Source organism: Salmo salar, chromosome ssa13 (assembly GCF_905237065.1).
Source record: "Salmo salar chromosome ssa13, Ssal_v3.1, whole genome shotgun sequence".
In the NCBI taxonomy this organism is placed as follows: Eukaryota; Metazoa; Chordata; class Actinopteri; order Salmoniformes; family Salmonidae; genus Salmo; species Salmo salar.
The window spans coordinates 104,767,112-104,781,319 of NC_059454.1; the positions used below are offsets into that span (position 1 = coordinate 104,767,112).

At 42.8% G+C, this 14,208-nt stretch overlaps 1 protein-coding gene across 2 annotated transcripts in view; it reads right to left on the reverse strand.

Moving 5' to 3' along the window:
• Window positions 1–14,208, reverse strand: part of znf532 (zinc finger protein 532) — a 43,737-nt gene that overhangs the window by 3,931 nt on the left and 25,598 nt on the right. For both annotated transcript variants that reach the window (XM_014138850.2, XM_014138849.2), the window contains 8 exons: window positions 8,795–9,040; window positions 8,356–8,585; window positions 8,050–8,213; window positions 7,515–7,843; window positions 6,641–6,822; window positions 3,941–4,117; window positions 2,268–2,430; window positions 1,739–2,002 (listed from right to left, as the gene is read on the reverse strand). In XM_014138850.2, the coding sequence (XP_013994325.2) occupies window positions 1,739–2,002; window positions 2,268–2,430; window positions 3,941–4,117; window positions 6,641–6,822; window positions 7,515–7,843; window positions 8,050–8,213; window positions 8,356–8,585; window positions 8,795–9,040 (1,755 nt within the window). The remainder of the gene's footprint in view (window positions 1–1,738; window positions 2,003–2,267; window positions 2,431–3,940; window positions 4,118–6,640; window positions 6,823–7,514; window positions 7,844–8,049; window positions 8,214–8,355; window positions 8,586–8,794; window positions 9,041–14,208) is intronic.

The window sequence follows — 14,208 nt, forward strand, 5'->3', positions numbered from 1 at the left end:
TATATATATATTTATATTGTTTCGACCTTTCCAATCCTCTCAGATTTACAGTTGAAGTCGGAAGTTTACATATACTTAGGTTGGAGTCATTAAAACTCGTTTTTCAACCACTCCACAAATTTGTTGTTAACAAACCATAGTTTTGGCAAGTCGGTTAGGACATATACTTTGTGCATGAAAAGTAATTTTTACCGACAGATTATTTCACCGACAGATTAATTCACTGTATCACAATTCCAGTGGGTCAGAAGTTTACATACACTAAGTTGACTGTGCCTTTAAACAGCTTGGAAAATTCCAGAAAATTATGTCATGGCTTTAGAAGTTTCTGATAGGCTAATTGACATCATTTGAGTCAATTGGAGGTGTACCTGTGGATGTATTTCAAGGCCTACCTTCAAACTCAGTGCCTCTTTGCTTGACATCATGGGAAAATCAAAAGAAATTAGCCCAAAAAAAACAATTGTAGACCTCCACAAGTCTGGTTCATCCTTGGGAGCAATTTCCAAATGCCTGAAGACACCACGTTCATCTGTACAAACAATAGTATGCAAGTATAAACACCATGGGACCACGCAGCCGTCATACCGCTCAGGAAGGAGACGCGTTCTGTCTCCTAGAGATGAACGTACTTTGGTGCGAAAAGTGCAAATCAATCCCAGAACAGCAGCAAAGGACCTTGTGAAGATGCTGGAGGAAACAGGTACAAAAGTATCTATATCCACAGTAAAACGAGTCCTATATCAACATAACCTGAAAGGCCGCTCAGCAAGGAAGAAGCCACTGCTCCAAAACCACCTTAAAAAAGCCAGACTACGGTTTGCAACTGCACATGGGGACAAAGATCGTACTTTTTGGAGAAATGTCCTCTGCTCTGATGAAACAAAAATAGAACTGTTTGGCTATAATGACCATCGTTATGTTTGGAGGAAAAAGGGGGAGGCTTGCAAGCCGAAGAACACCATCCCAACCGCGAAGCACGGGGGTGGCAGCATCATGTTGTGGGGGTGCTTTGCTGCAGGAGGGACTGGTGCAATTCACAAAATAGATGGCATCATGAGGGGGAAAATTATGTGGATATATTGAAGCAACATCTCAAGACATCAGTCTGGAAGTTAAAGCTTGGTCGCAAATGGGTCTTCCAAATGGACAATGACCCCAAGCATACTTCCAAAGTTGTGGCAAAATGGCTTAAGAACAACAAAGTCAAGGTATTGGAGTGGCCATCACAAAGCCCTGACCTCAGTCCTATAGCAAATTTGTGGGCAGAACTGAAAAGCGTGTGCGAGCAAGGAGGCCTACAAACCTGACTCAGTTACACCAAATCTGTCAGGAGAAATGGGCCAATATTCACCCAACTTATTGTTTGAAGCTTGTGGAAGCCTACCCAAAACGTTTGACCCAAGTTAAACAATTTAAAGGCAATGCTACCAAATACTAATTGAGTGTATGTAAACTTCTGACTCACTGGGTGGGAACGTGATGAAAGAAATAAAAGCTGAAATAAATCAATCTCTCTACTATTATTCTGACATTTCACATTCTTAAAATAAAGTGGTGATCCTAACTGACCTAAGACAGGGAATGTTTACTAGGATTAAATGTCAGGAATTGTGAAAAACTGAGTATAAATGTATTTGGCTAAGGTGTATGTAAACTTCTGACTTCAACTGTACACAGGCACTACGGGGTATTGGCTAGGGGTTGATTTGGGATTCAAACTAGGACTATACTGTACCTTGCCATGCTCCTGCCTGACGTGGGCTACGAACACCTCTCTCTGGATGAAGAGACGGTCACAGTCTCCACATGTCCAGCCAGGGGCGGGTGGCTTCTGGGGGGCTGAGGTAGGGGTGATCTGAGCCTTTTTCAGGGGTGTAGACGGGGCATTCTTGTCCACCCTGTCCAGACCGTTGTTGTTGGTGTTGGGGCTGGAACTGAGGGGCAGGTTGATACCCAGGTTGGGGGGACCCTCAATGGTCTTTAAGGTACCATGCATCGTCTACACAGGGATGACAAACAGCTCTGGTTCACTAACAGGCATATTAACTGTTCATACAGACTGCACAAGGACAATGACTTATAATTATCAATTGCTGATTAGGATTATACACAAATATATTTCAAGTGCATGTCATTACATTGTAGTAGATTTTGAATACTTTTCTGAAAAATAGAAGTGCCTGTTATACGTTTTTATAAGTTATATAAGTTGTTTTTCCACTTCGAGCACAAGAGAAGAAGATATTTTCCCCTTCATACAGTACCTTGATGTGGTCCAACATGAGCTGTTTCTGGGCGTAGTGCATGGAGCAGTCTGGGCATTTGAAGACAGACACCTTCTGGTTGGCTATGTGTTGATCGAAGTGTGACTGAAGCAGTGTCTGCTGGGTGAACACTGTATCACACATGGAACACTTGTAGATCAACCTGGAAGACAACACAAAGAACGTTTTAACAACATTTTCCACTTTGAGAGACATGTTGCTTGATAAAATGAATGAGTTTCATTAAATCCTGTATACAGAAAAGGAATAAAATCAATGTTATCTAATAACAATTATTTGTTTAAACTGTACTAATGTGTTGTATATGATAACAGTACCTATTCATGTCCATGAATAAACTTAATAATGTTAATGTTCATAATAGGAGTTAATGATTTATTTCAAAACAATCCGTCAATTCAAAAGGTGGATCACAGAACCTGGCAGAAAACTGTCTGTCTGTCTGTCTGTCTGTCTGTCTGTCTGTCTGTCTGTCTGTCTGTCTGTCTGTCTGTCTGTCTGTCTGTCTGTCTGTCTGTCTGTCTGTCTGTCTGTCTGTCTGTCTGTCTGTCTGTGTCTGAGTCTGAGAGGCCACCTGCTCCTGAACAGGTTCAGTCATTAGTGTGTGTGTGTGTGTTCATTAGAGTGTGTTGACGGTGTTAGGAAAAGGTCAGGGTGCTGGAAAACACTCAGTTAAAGCTACTGTGTCTAATAACATTAAACGCAAACCCATTCAACATTGAAAATGAAGACAGTTCTGACAGGAACATGATTTGGACATGGATATTGGATAACTTTCCCTCATTAAAGCAGATTTTTTTTTGTTTTTTTGTGGTAAACAACTGAGGATGTTGGTGCCACCTTTCCCTTCAGTGATAGAACAGCATACAGCAGAATAGAACAATAAGATCACCTTTCCCTTCAGTGATAGAACAGCATACAGCAGAATAGAACAATAAGATCACCTTTCCCTTCAGTGATAGAACAGCATACAGCAGAATAGAACAATAAGATCACCTTTCCCTTCAGTGATAGAACAGCATACAGCAGAATAGAACAATAAGATCACCTTTCCCTTCAGTGATAGAACAGCATACAGCAGAATAGAACAATAAGATCACCTTTCCCTTCAGTGATAGAACAGCATACAGCAGAATAGAACAATAAGATCACCTTTCCCTTCAGTGATAGAACAGCATACAGCAGAATAGAACAATAAGATCACCTTTCCCTTCAGTGATAGAACAGCATACAGCAGAATAGAACAATAAGATCACCTTTCCCTTCAGTGATAGAACAGCATACAGCAGAATAGAACAATAAGATCACCTTTCCCTTCAGTGATAGAACAGCATACAGCAGAATAGAACAATAAGATCACCTTTCCCTTCAGTGATAGAACAGCATACAGCAGAATAGAACAATAAGATCACCTTTCCCTTCAGTGATAGAACAGCATACAGCAGAATAGAACAATAAGATCACCTTTCCCTTCAGTGATAGAACAGCATACAGCAGAATAGAACAATAAGATCGTATATTGTATTAAATAGAAGACAAAGGTCTTCAACATAGAATGAAAACTTTCTAGAATAATATTAAGTTTAGATAAAAGAAGTTGACGTATACTAGATCACATGAATAATGGGTTGTGAGAATCTGAAGAGACTTACTTGGGCTCTCCTATCTTGACCCCAGGGTGCTGTGTGCGTGCGTGTGAGTGTGTGCCAGGAGCAGACTTGAAGGCCATGGGGCAGATGGGACACTTGTAGAAGATCTCACAGTGAGAGCTCTGGATGTGTGTCTTCAGAGCAGCCATGTCAGAGTAGATGACGCTACAGTGCACACAGCTGGAGAGAGAGAGAGGGGAGAAAGAAAAAAAACATACATACAGTGAGCACCATAATTCATTGGACAGTGACCATTTTCTTGTTATTTTAGTTCTGTACTTTGAGTTTGAAAGGATACAATGACAATGAAGGTGAAGTGCAGACTGTCAGCTTTAATTTGAGGGTATTTTCATACATATCGGATGAACCGTTTAGAAATTATAGAAGCTTTTGAACATAGTCCCCCCCCATTTTCGGACATCAAAAAACATTGGACAGTTTAACATAATGTAAAATAAAGTAACCATTGTTAATATTTGGTCGCATATCCTTTGCATGCAATGACTGCTTGAAGTCTGCGATGCATCGACATCACCAGACGCTGTGTATCTTCCCTGGTGATGCTCTGCCAGGTCTGTACTGCAGCCATCTTCAGTCTGCAATGCATCGACATCACCAGATGCTGTGTATCTTCCCTGGTGATGCTCTGCCAGGTCTGTACTGCAGCCATCTTCAGTCTGCGATGCATCGACATCACCAGACGCTGTGTATCTTCCCTGGTGATGCTCTGCCAGGTCTGTACTGCAGCCATCTTCAGTCTGCGATGCATCGACATCACCAGATGCTGTGTATCTTCCCTGGTTATGCTCTGCCAGGTCTGTACTGCAGCCATCTTCAGTCTGCGATGCATCGACATCACCAGATGCTGTGTATCTTCCCTGGTTATGCTCTGCCAGGTCTGTACTGCAGCCATCTTCAGTCTGCGATGCATAGACATCAGACGCTGGGTATCTTCCCTGGTGATGCTCTACTAGGCCTGTACTGTAGCCATCTTCAGTTCCTGCTTGTTTCGGGGACTTAATGCCTTCAGTCTCCTCTTCAGCATGTAAAATGCATGTTCAATTGGATTCAGATCCGGTGATTGACTCGGCCAGTCAAGGATTTTCCACTTTTTGGCCATCAAAAACCCCTTCGTTGCTCTAGCAGTATGTTTAGGGTCATTGCCTTGTTGCATGATGAAGTGCTGTCCAATGAGTTTGGAGGCATTTGGTTTTATCTGAGCAGATAAAATATTTCTGTAGACTTCAGAATTCATTTTTCTACTTCTGTCTACAGTCACATCATCGATGAAGACAAGTGAGCCTGTTCCACTGGCAGCCATACAAGCCCAAGCCATAACACCCCCTCCACCATGTTTCATGGATGAGGTGGTATGCTTTGGATCATGGGCATGTCTTTTTCTCCACACTTTCCTCTTTCCATCACTCTCTCTGGTACTTGTTAATCTTTGTCTCATCTGTCCACAATACTTTTTTCCAAAACTCTTGGGGCTCTTTTAGGTGCTTTTTAACAAACTGTAATCTCCCCTTTCTGTTCTTCAGGCTTATCAGTGGTTTGCATCTTGTAGTGTACCCTCTGTAGTCCTGCTGGTGTAGTCTTCTACGTATGGTAGGCTTTGACACATCTACACCTGCATCCAGGGGAGTGTTTTTGATCTGTTGGGCTGTTGTCAGGGGGGTTTTCTTCACCATAGAGTATTCTCCGGTCATCCACTACAGTGGTCTTCCTCAGTCTACCGGGTCTTATGACATAATTGAGTTCACCGGTTGTTTCTTTCTTGTTAATGATGAACCAAACTGTTGACTTGGGCATGCCCAGGGTTTTTGCAATGTTCCTGATTGATTGATTTTCATTTCTGAGCCTTATGACGGCCAGCTTCATTTGCATCGACACTGCTGTCTTCCTCATGTTGTCACACCCCAACAACAAGTCTAGAATCAATGCTATTCATCAACAGCTCTCCTGCATTCACTAACGACACAAATGAATACACCTGCCTAACGACACACATCGGTGAAGCCAATTCAACAAATACTTGTAGTACCTTAAAATGGGGGGACCATGTACAAAAGGTGCTGTCATTTCTAAGCGATTCATCCGATATGTATGAAAATACCCTCAAATTAAAGCTGACAGTTTGCACTTCACCCTCATTGTCATTGTATCCTTTCAAACTCAAAGTGCTAGAGTACAGAACAAAAATAACAAAAAAAATGGTCACTGTCCAATGAATTATGGTGTTCACTGTATACATAAAACAAAAATAAAAAGGACCTTTCAACTCAACACTTTGGATGATTTTGATACTCAAGGCAAGTTACAAATCAACTGCCATTGTAATTACTGTGATTAGCAAGTGGCAACTTGATAGGTGAAATAAATCAAATTTCAGTGTGGAGACTTAAAAGGTGACATTATCAAACAACTACAGTATTGCCTCTTCCAAGTGTGCACCCTCCACATTGGGAAGAGCCGATGTTGGCGGTCTTGGCAGCTTATCATTTCGTTGCTGTTGATTTCTGTAGGTAAGAAAGTCGCCCTTCTGTATGACGTCATATTGCTACGTCAACCTGAGTGAGTGGACCTTTCAAACAAAAGTCATCTGCCTGCTTCTAAAGAAAATCTCTAGAGAAGAAGAGGAACCATGGTAACAAGCTATACAGAAGTGTTTCCTGTTCAGGCAGGAAGTAATGTCAGACTGACCGGTAGCCCACCCTGCGGGTGTAGTGCAGACAGTTCCTGGTAACATGGGACTGGAAGTGGATTGAGCGGCAGATAGCCCCACACTCAGGGCAGATGTAGGGAGACTTGTGCTGGTGGATCCGTTGGTGCGACGCAAAGCTGCACACGTTAGGTAGTAGCATTTGGCAGATGGTGCAGGTTTTCTACAGACGTAAACAGAGACAAAAATACACGAAACGGTATTATAATTCTCTAGGAGGAATGCAATCTTTGAGAGTTGGTGCAACATGGAGTTAAATTAACAAAACATTTGACAATTTACATCATTAGCTGGGGCTATAAAGGGATCATATGATGAAAAAACAATGCCATTATAGATGACATCTGTAGTACAGGGAAACAGCGCCACTGGCCGCCCCACCACAGTTGTTATTGTTGTTGAGCGTCGTGCAGCATGGTGAAAACAAGGCAGTACATATTAAGCTCTTCTGTCGAGGCGTGCAATGATGTCAGAGGGGGGAAAACAGCATTTTTTGTTTGCAGTAACTTCTTTGTTGTAATATCACAGATGGACGTGGTTAATTTACCATAAAGTATTCCAGCTTTAATATATATATATATATATATATATATATATATATATATTAAAGCTGGAATACTTTATGGTAAATTAACCACGTCCATCTGTGATATTACAACAAAGAAGTTATATATATTAATCAAAACGAAAAGTACAAGAGGTTTGGAGTGTAAAAGGGAGTGTTGATTAGAAGTGGTGACACAGTAGGTGTGACTCACAGAAATACAAAATAGACAAGGGAAGTTTTAAAAGAGTAAGAAAACACTCACACAACACCCGCTTATAGACATACACACAGTAACCACACATACACACCTGTCCGCTGGACTCTGGTGCCTGCTGATAGTGCATTGCTAGAGAGTTCTCATCCAGGAACATCTCACTGCACTCTAAACACTTTAGACTGGTTCTGCAGAGCCGGGACACATCCTCATCCAGGGGCATGGCAGCAACCGGAGGAGCGTTGGAGGGGGCACAGATCACCGCTGCCTGGGCCTGAGTACCAGCACCCTTCCCTAGGTAGTGGCCGGTGGAGCTGTAGGTAGATCCAGTGGTGGTGGTGGAGGATAGCGGAGGTGATGTAGTGATCATCTGGTCTGTAGGGATGGGCTTGAGGATGAGGTGGGAACACTGCATAACCACCCCTTTGAGGAGAAGAGAAGAAGAGACGTGGTGAGAAGACAAGAGGAGAGGAGACAAAAGGAGAGGAGAGAAGACAAGAGGAGATGAGAGAAGAAAAGAGGAAAGGACAAGAGGAGATAAGAGGTTTTTATTAGTCTCAATTTAGAAGCATTGCAGAGTATCAATGGCAGTGAATGCTTTAGGCATTTCATGTATGAAGAAAAGTCACCTTTGTCCTTGTGTCCCCGGGCGTGGGAGAGCAGACTGCACTTGTTGTAGAAGACCAGGTTCTTGACACAGTGGTTGCAGGTGACCTCGATGCGGACGCTGCGACGGTCGTAATGCTGGCTCAGGCTTCTCTCTAGGGCAAACGAGTCACCGCACTCCAGGCACCTGTAAATAATAATATAAATGAATATACATTAATACAAACATGTATATTATATACACTGCATTTCAAGAAGCCCAAGGACACTGTATAAAATAAAAATAGGAAGAAACAATTAAAATGCTGTATAGCTAGCTAGCATTTTACCTATAGCCGCGGGAGGGTAGGGAGATACAGGCGGCCGAGGGGGGGCTGAGGTTGGGGACGTAGACTGGGACGGGGTTGATGCTGCTCAGGACCTTATTGAAGGCCTCCACTACAGAACTCTGGGAGCTGGCTAACACCTGGACTCTAGAGACACCCTTCTTCTGGGCCTGGGCAGCCAGCAGGGCTTGCTTCGCCGGCTGCTGCCCCTGGGGCTTGGAGCTGGACAGCACCTGGTGAAACGAACAGACATTCAAGAAGTTACTGAATGAAATGTTAGGGATTTATTGTTGTTATTAATCTATTGAGTTATTTATTTATTAGAATGATTCCTCATGTTTATTTCATTATTACTGTATGACGTTATATTTTGTTGTCTATAGCGTGTTAGCATAGAAGATTAGTTCTGATGTACAAAATGAGGTATCATAATAAACCAAACCTGGTGGAGCTCAGAAACAGAGGTGGCCTTGGTCAAGGGGAGTAGGTTGAGGTTGGTGAGGTGGACGGTCTTTGGCACGGTGAGTTTGGCGTTTGCCAGGCTGGATGCGGGCACCATGACGGTCTGCTGCTGTTGATGGATGGCGTTGGCAGCTTTGAGGATGGCGCTGCTGGCACTCTGTACCGACGCAGCGGGGATCACTGTGGCTTTGACCATGGTGTTGTTGGCCAGCTTTAGGTTAATGACCTAAGTAGGGGGAGGAGAGGATGGGAAATACAATTGTATTTGTTATATGTGAACTAACAGTGAAATGCTTACTTATGGGTTCTTTTCCAACAATGCAGAGTTAAAGAAAAAAAATTTATACAAAAATGTAAAGTCACACCAGGAATAAACACACAGTGAATAACGAATAACAATAACATAACAATAACATGGCTATATACAGGGAGTACCAGTACCGAGTGGATGTGCAGGGGTAAGAGGTAATTGACGTACACTACCGTTCAAAAGTTTGGGGTCACTTAGAAATGTCCTTGTTTTCCATGAAAACATACATGAAATGAGTTAAAATGAATAGGAAATATAGTCAAAATGTTGACAAGGTTACAAATAATGATTTTTTATTGAAATAATAATTGGGTCCTTCAAACTTTGCTTTCATCAAAGAATCCTCCATTTGTAGCAATTACAGCCTTGCAGACCTTTGGCATTCTAGTTGTCAATTTGTTGAGGTAATCTGAAAATATTTCACCCCATGCTTCCTGAAGCACCTCCCACAAGTTGGATTGGCTTGATGGACACTTCTTATGTACCATACTGGTCAAGCTGCTCCCACAACAGCTCAATAGGGTTGAGATCCAGTGACTGTGCTGGCCACTCCATTATAGACAGAATACCAGCTGACTGCTTCTTCCCTAAATAGTTCTTGCATAGTTTGGAGTTGTGCTTTGGGTCATTGTCCTGTTGTAGGAGGAAATTGGCTCCAATTAAGCGCCGTCCACAGGGTATGGCATGGCGTTGCAAAATGGAGTGATAGCCTTCCTTCTTAAAGATCCCTTTTTACCCTGTACAAATCTCCCACTTTACCACCACCAAAGACCATCACATTGCCTCCAGATGGTGTCAAGCACTCCTCCAGCATCTTTTCATTTTTTCTGTGTCTCACGAATGTTATTCTTTGTGATCTGAACACCTCAAACTTAGATTCGTCTGACCATAACACTTTTTTCCCCCAATCTTCCTCTGTCCAGTGTCTGTGTTCTTTTGCCCACCTTAATCTTTTATTGACAAGTCTGAGATATGGCTTTTTCTTTGCAACTCTGCCTAGAAGGCCAGCATCCCGGAGTCGCCTCTTCACTGTTGACGTTGAGACTGGTGTTTTGCGGGTACTATTTAATGAAGCTGCCAGTTGTGGTCTTGTGAGGCGTCTGTTTCTCAAACTAGACACTCTAATGTACATGTCCTCTTGCTCAGTTGTGCACCGGGGCCTCCCACTCCTCTTTCTATTCTGGTTGGAGCCAGTTTGCGCTGTTCTGTGAAGGGAGTAGTACACAGCGTTGTATGAGATCTTCAGATTCTTGGCAATTTCTCGCATTGAATAGCCTTCATTTCTCAGAACAAGAATAGACTGACGAGTTTCAGAAGAAAGTTCTTTGTTTCTGACAATTTGAGCCTGTAATCCAACCCACAAATGCTGATGCTCCAGTTAAATCAACTAGTCTAAAGAAGGCCAGTTTTATTGCTTCTTTAATTAGAACAACAGTTTTCAGCTGTGCTAATATAGCCAATGAGTTCAATCTTGGTTTCATCAGACCAGAGAATCTTGTTTCTCATGTTCTAAGAGTCTTTAGGTGCCTTTTGTCAAACAATCTTTTCTTTATTTAACTAGGCAAGTCAGTTAAGAACAAATTCTTATTTATAATGATGCCCTAGGAACAGTGGGTTACCTGCCTTGTTCAGGGGAAGAACGACAGATTTTTATCTTGTGAAGTCGGGGATTCAATCTAGCAACCTTGCGGTTACTGACCCAACACTCTAACCACTACGCTACCTGCCACCCCAATAATGTGCCTTTTACTGAGGAATGGCTTCCGTCTTGCCACTCCAATATAAAGTCCTGATTGGTGGAATGCTGCAGAGATGGTTGTCCTTCTGGAAGGTTCTCCCATATCCACATAGGAACTCTGGAGCTCTGTCAGAGTGACCATTGGAGTGACCATTCTTGGTAACCTCCCTAATCGAGGCCTTTCTCCTCCATTGCTCAGTTTGGCCGGGCGGCCAGATCTAGGAAGAGTCTTGGTAGTTCCAAACTTCCTCCACTTAAGAATGATGGAGGCCACTGTGTTATTGGGGACCTTCAATGCTGCAGACATGTTTTGGTACCCTTCCCCTGATCTGCACCTCGACACAATCCTGTCTCGGAGCTCTACGGACAATTCCTTCGACCTCATTGCTTGGTTTTTGCTCTGACATGCACTGTCAGCTGTGGGACCTTATATAGGCAGGTGTTTGCCTTTCCAAATCATGTCAAATCAATGGAATTTACCACATGTGGACTCCAATCAAGTTGTAGAAACATCAAGGATGATCAATGGAAACAGGATGCACCTGAGCTCAATTTCGAGTCTCATAGCAAAGGGTTTGAACACTTACAGTTGAAGTCGGAAGTTTACATACACCTTAGCCAAATACATTTAAACTCAGTTTTTCACAATTCCTGACATTTAATCCTAGTAAAAATTTCCTGTCTTAGGTCAGTTAGCATCACCAATTTATTTTCAGAATTGGAAATGTCAGAATAAGAGTAGAGAGATTGATTTATTTCAGCTTTTATTTCTTTCATCACATTCCCAATGGGTCTGAAGTTTACATACACACAATTAGTATTTGGTAGCATTGCCTTTAAATTGTTTAACTTGGGTCAAACGTTTCGGGTAGCGTTCCACAAGCGTCCCATAATAAGTTGGGTGAACTTTGGCCCATTCCTCCTGACCGACCTGGTGTAACTGAGTCAGGTTTGTAGGCCTCCTTGCTCGCACACACTTTTTCAGTTCTGCCCACAAATTTGCTATAGGATTGAGGTCAGGGCTTTGTGACGGCCATTCCAATACCTTGACTTTGTTGTCCTTAAGCCATTTCGCCACAACTTTGGAAGTATGCTTGGGGGTCATTGTCCATTTGGAAGACCCATTTGCGTCCAAGCTTTAACTTCCTGACTGATGTCTTGAGATGTTGCTTCAATATATCCACATAATTTTCCTGCCTCATGATGCCATCTATTTTGTGAAGTGCACCAGTCACTCCTGCAGCAAAGCACACACACAAAATGATGCTGCCACCCCAGTGCTTCACGGTTGGGATGGTGTTCTTCGGCTTGCAAGCATCCCCCTTTTTCCTCCAAACATAACGATGGTCATTATGGCCAAACAGTTCTATTTTTGTTTCATCAGACCAGAGGACATTTCTCAAAAAAGTACGATCTTTGTCCCCATGTGCAGTTGCAAACCGTAGTCTGTATTTCTTATGGCAGTTTTGGAGCAGTGGCTTCTTCCTTGCTGAGCGGCCTTTCAGGATATGTCGATATAGGACTCGTTTTACTGTGGATATAGATAATTTTGTACCTGTCACTGTTTCCTCCAGCATCTTCACAAGGTCCTTTGCTGCTGTTCTGGGATTGATTTGCACTTTTCGCACCAAAGTACGTTCATCTCTAGGAGACAGAACGCGTCTCCTTCCTGAGCAGTATGACGGCTGCGTGGTCCCATGGTGTTTATACTTGCGTACTGTTGTTTGTACAGATGAACGTGGTACTGTCAGGCGTTTGGAAATTGCTCCCAAGGCTGAACCAGACTTGTGGAGGTCGACAATTGGGTCCTGGCTGATTTCTTTAGATTTTCCCATGATGTCAAGCAAAGAGGCACTGAGTTTGAAGGTAGGCCTTGAAATACATCCACAGGTACACCTCCAATTGACTCAAATGATGTCAATTAGCCTATCAGAAACTTCTAAAGCCATGACATCATTTTCTGGAATTTTCCAAGCTGTTTAAAGGCACAGTCAACTTAGTGTATGTAAACTTTTGACCCACTGGAATTGTGATACAGTAAATTATAAATTAAATAATCTGTCTGTAAACAATTGTTTGAAAAATTACTTGTGTCATGCACAAAGTAGATGTCCTAACCGACTTGCCAAAACTATAGTTTGTTAACAAGAAATTTGTGGAGTGGTTGAAAAACGAGTTTTAATGACTCCAACCTACAGTGAGGGAAAAAAGTATTTGATCCCCTGCTGATTTTGTACGTTTGCCTACTGACAAAGGAATGATCACTCTATAATTTTAATGGTAGGTTAATTTGAACAGTGAGAGATAGAATAACAACCAAAAAATCCAGAAAAACACATGTAAAAAATGTTATAAATTGATTTGCATTTTAATGAGGGAAATAAGTATTTGACCCCCTCTCAATCAGAAAGATTTCTGACTCCCAGGTGTCTTTTATACAGGTAACGAGCTGAGATTAGGAGCACAATCTTAAAGGGAGTGCTCCTAATCTCAGCTTGTTATCTGTATAAAAGACACCTGTCCACAGAAGCAATCAATCAGATTCCAAACTCTCTACCAGGGCCAAGACCAAAGAGCTCTCCAAGGATGTCAGGGTCAAGATTGTAGACCTACACAAGGCTGGACTGGGCTACAAGACCATTGCCGAAGCAGCATTGTGAGAAGGTGACAACAGTTGGTGCGATTATTCGCAAATGGACGAAACACAAAAAAACTGTCAATCTCCCTCGGCCTGGGGCTCCATGCAAGATCTCACCTCGTGGAGTTGCAATGATCATGAGAACGGTGAGGAATCAGCCCAGAACTACACGGGAGGATCTTGTCAATGATCTCAAAGCAGCTGGGACCATAGTCACCAAGAAAACAATTGGTAACACACTACGCCGTGAAGGACTGAAATCCTGCAGCGCCCGCAAGCACATATACATGCCCGTCTGAAGTTTGCCAATGAACATCTGAATGATTCAGAGGACAACTGGGTGAAAGTGTTGTGGTCAGATGAGACCAAAATGGAGCTCTTTGGCATCAACTCAACTCGCCGTGTTTGGAGGAGGAGGAGGAATGCTGCCTATGACCCCAAGAACACCATCCCCACCGTCAAACACGGAGGTGGAAACATTATGCTTTGGGGGTGTTTTTCTGCTAAGGGGACGGGACAACTTCACCGCATCAAAGGGACGATGGACGGGGCCATGTACCATCAAATCTTGGGTGAGAACCTCCTTCCCTCAGCCAGGGCATTGAAAATGGGTTGTGGATGGGTATTCCAGCATGACAATGACCCAAAACACATGGCCAAGGCAACAAAGGAGTGGCTCAAGAATAAGCACATTAAGGTCCTGGAGTG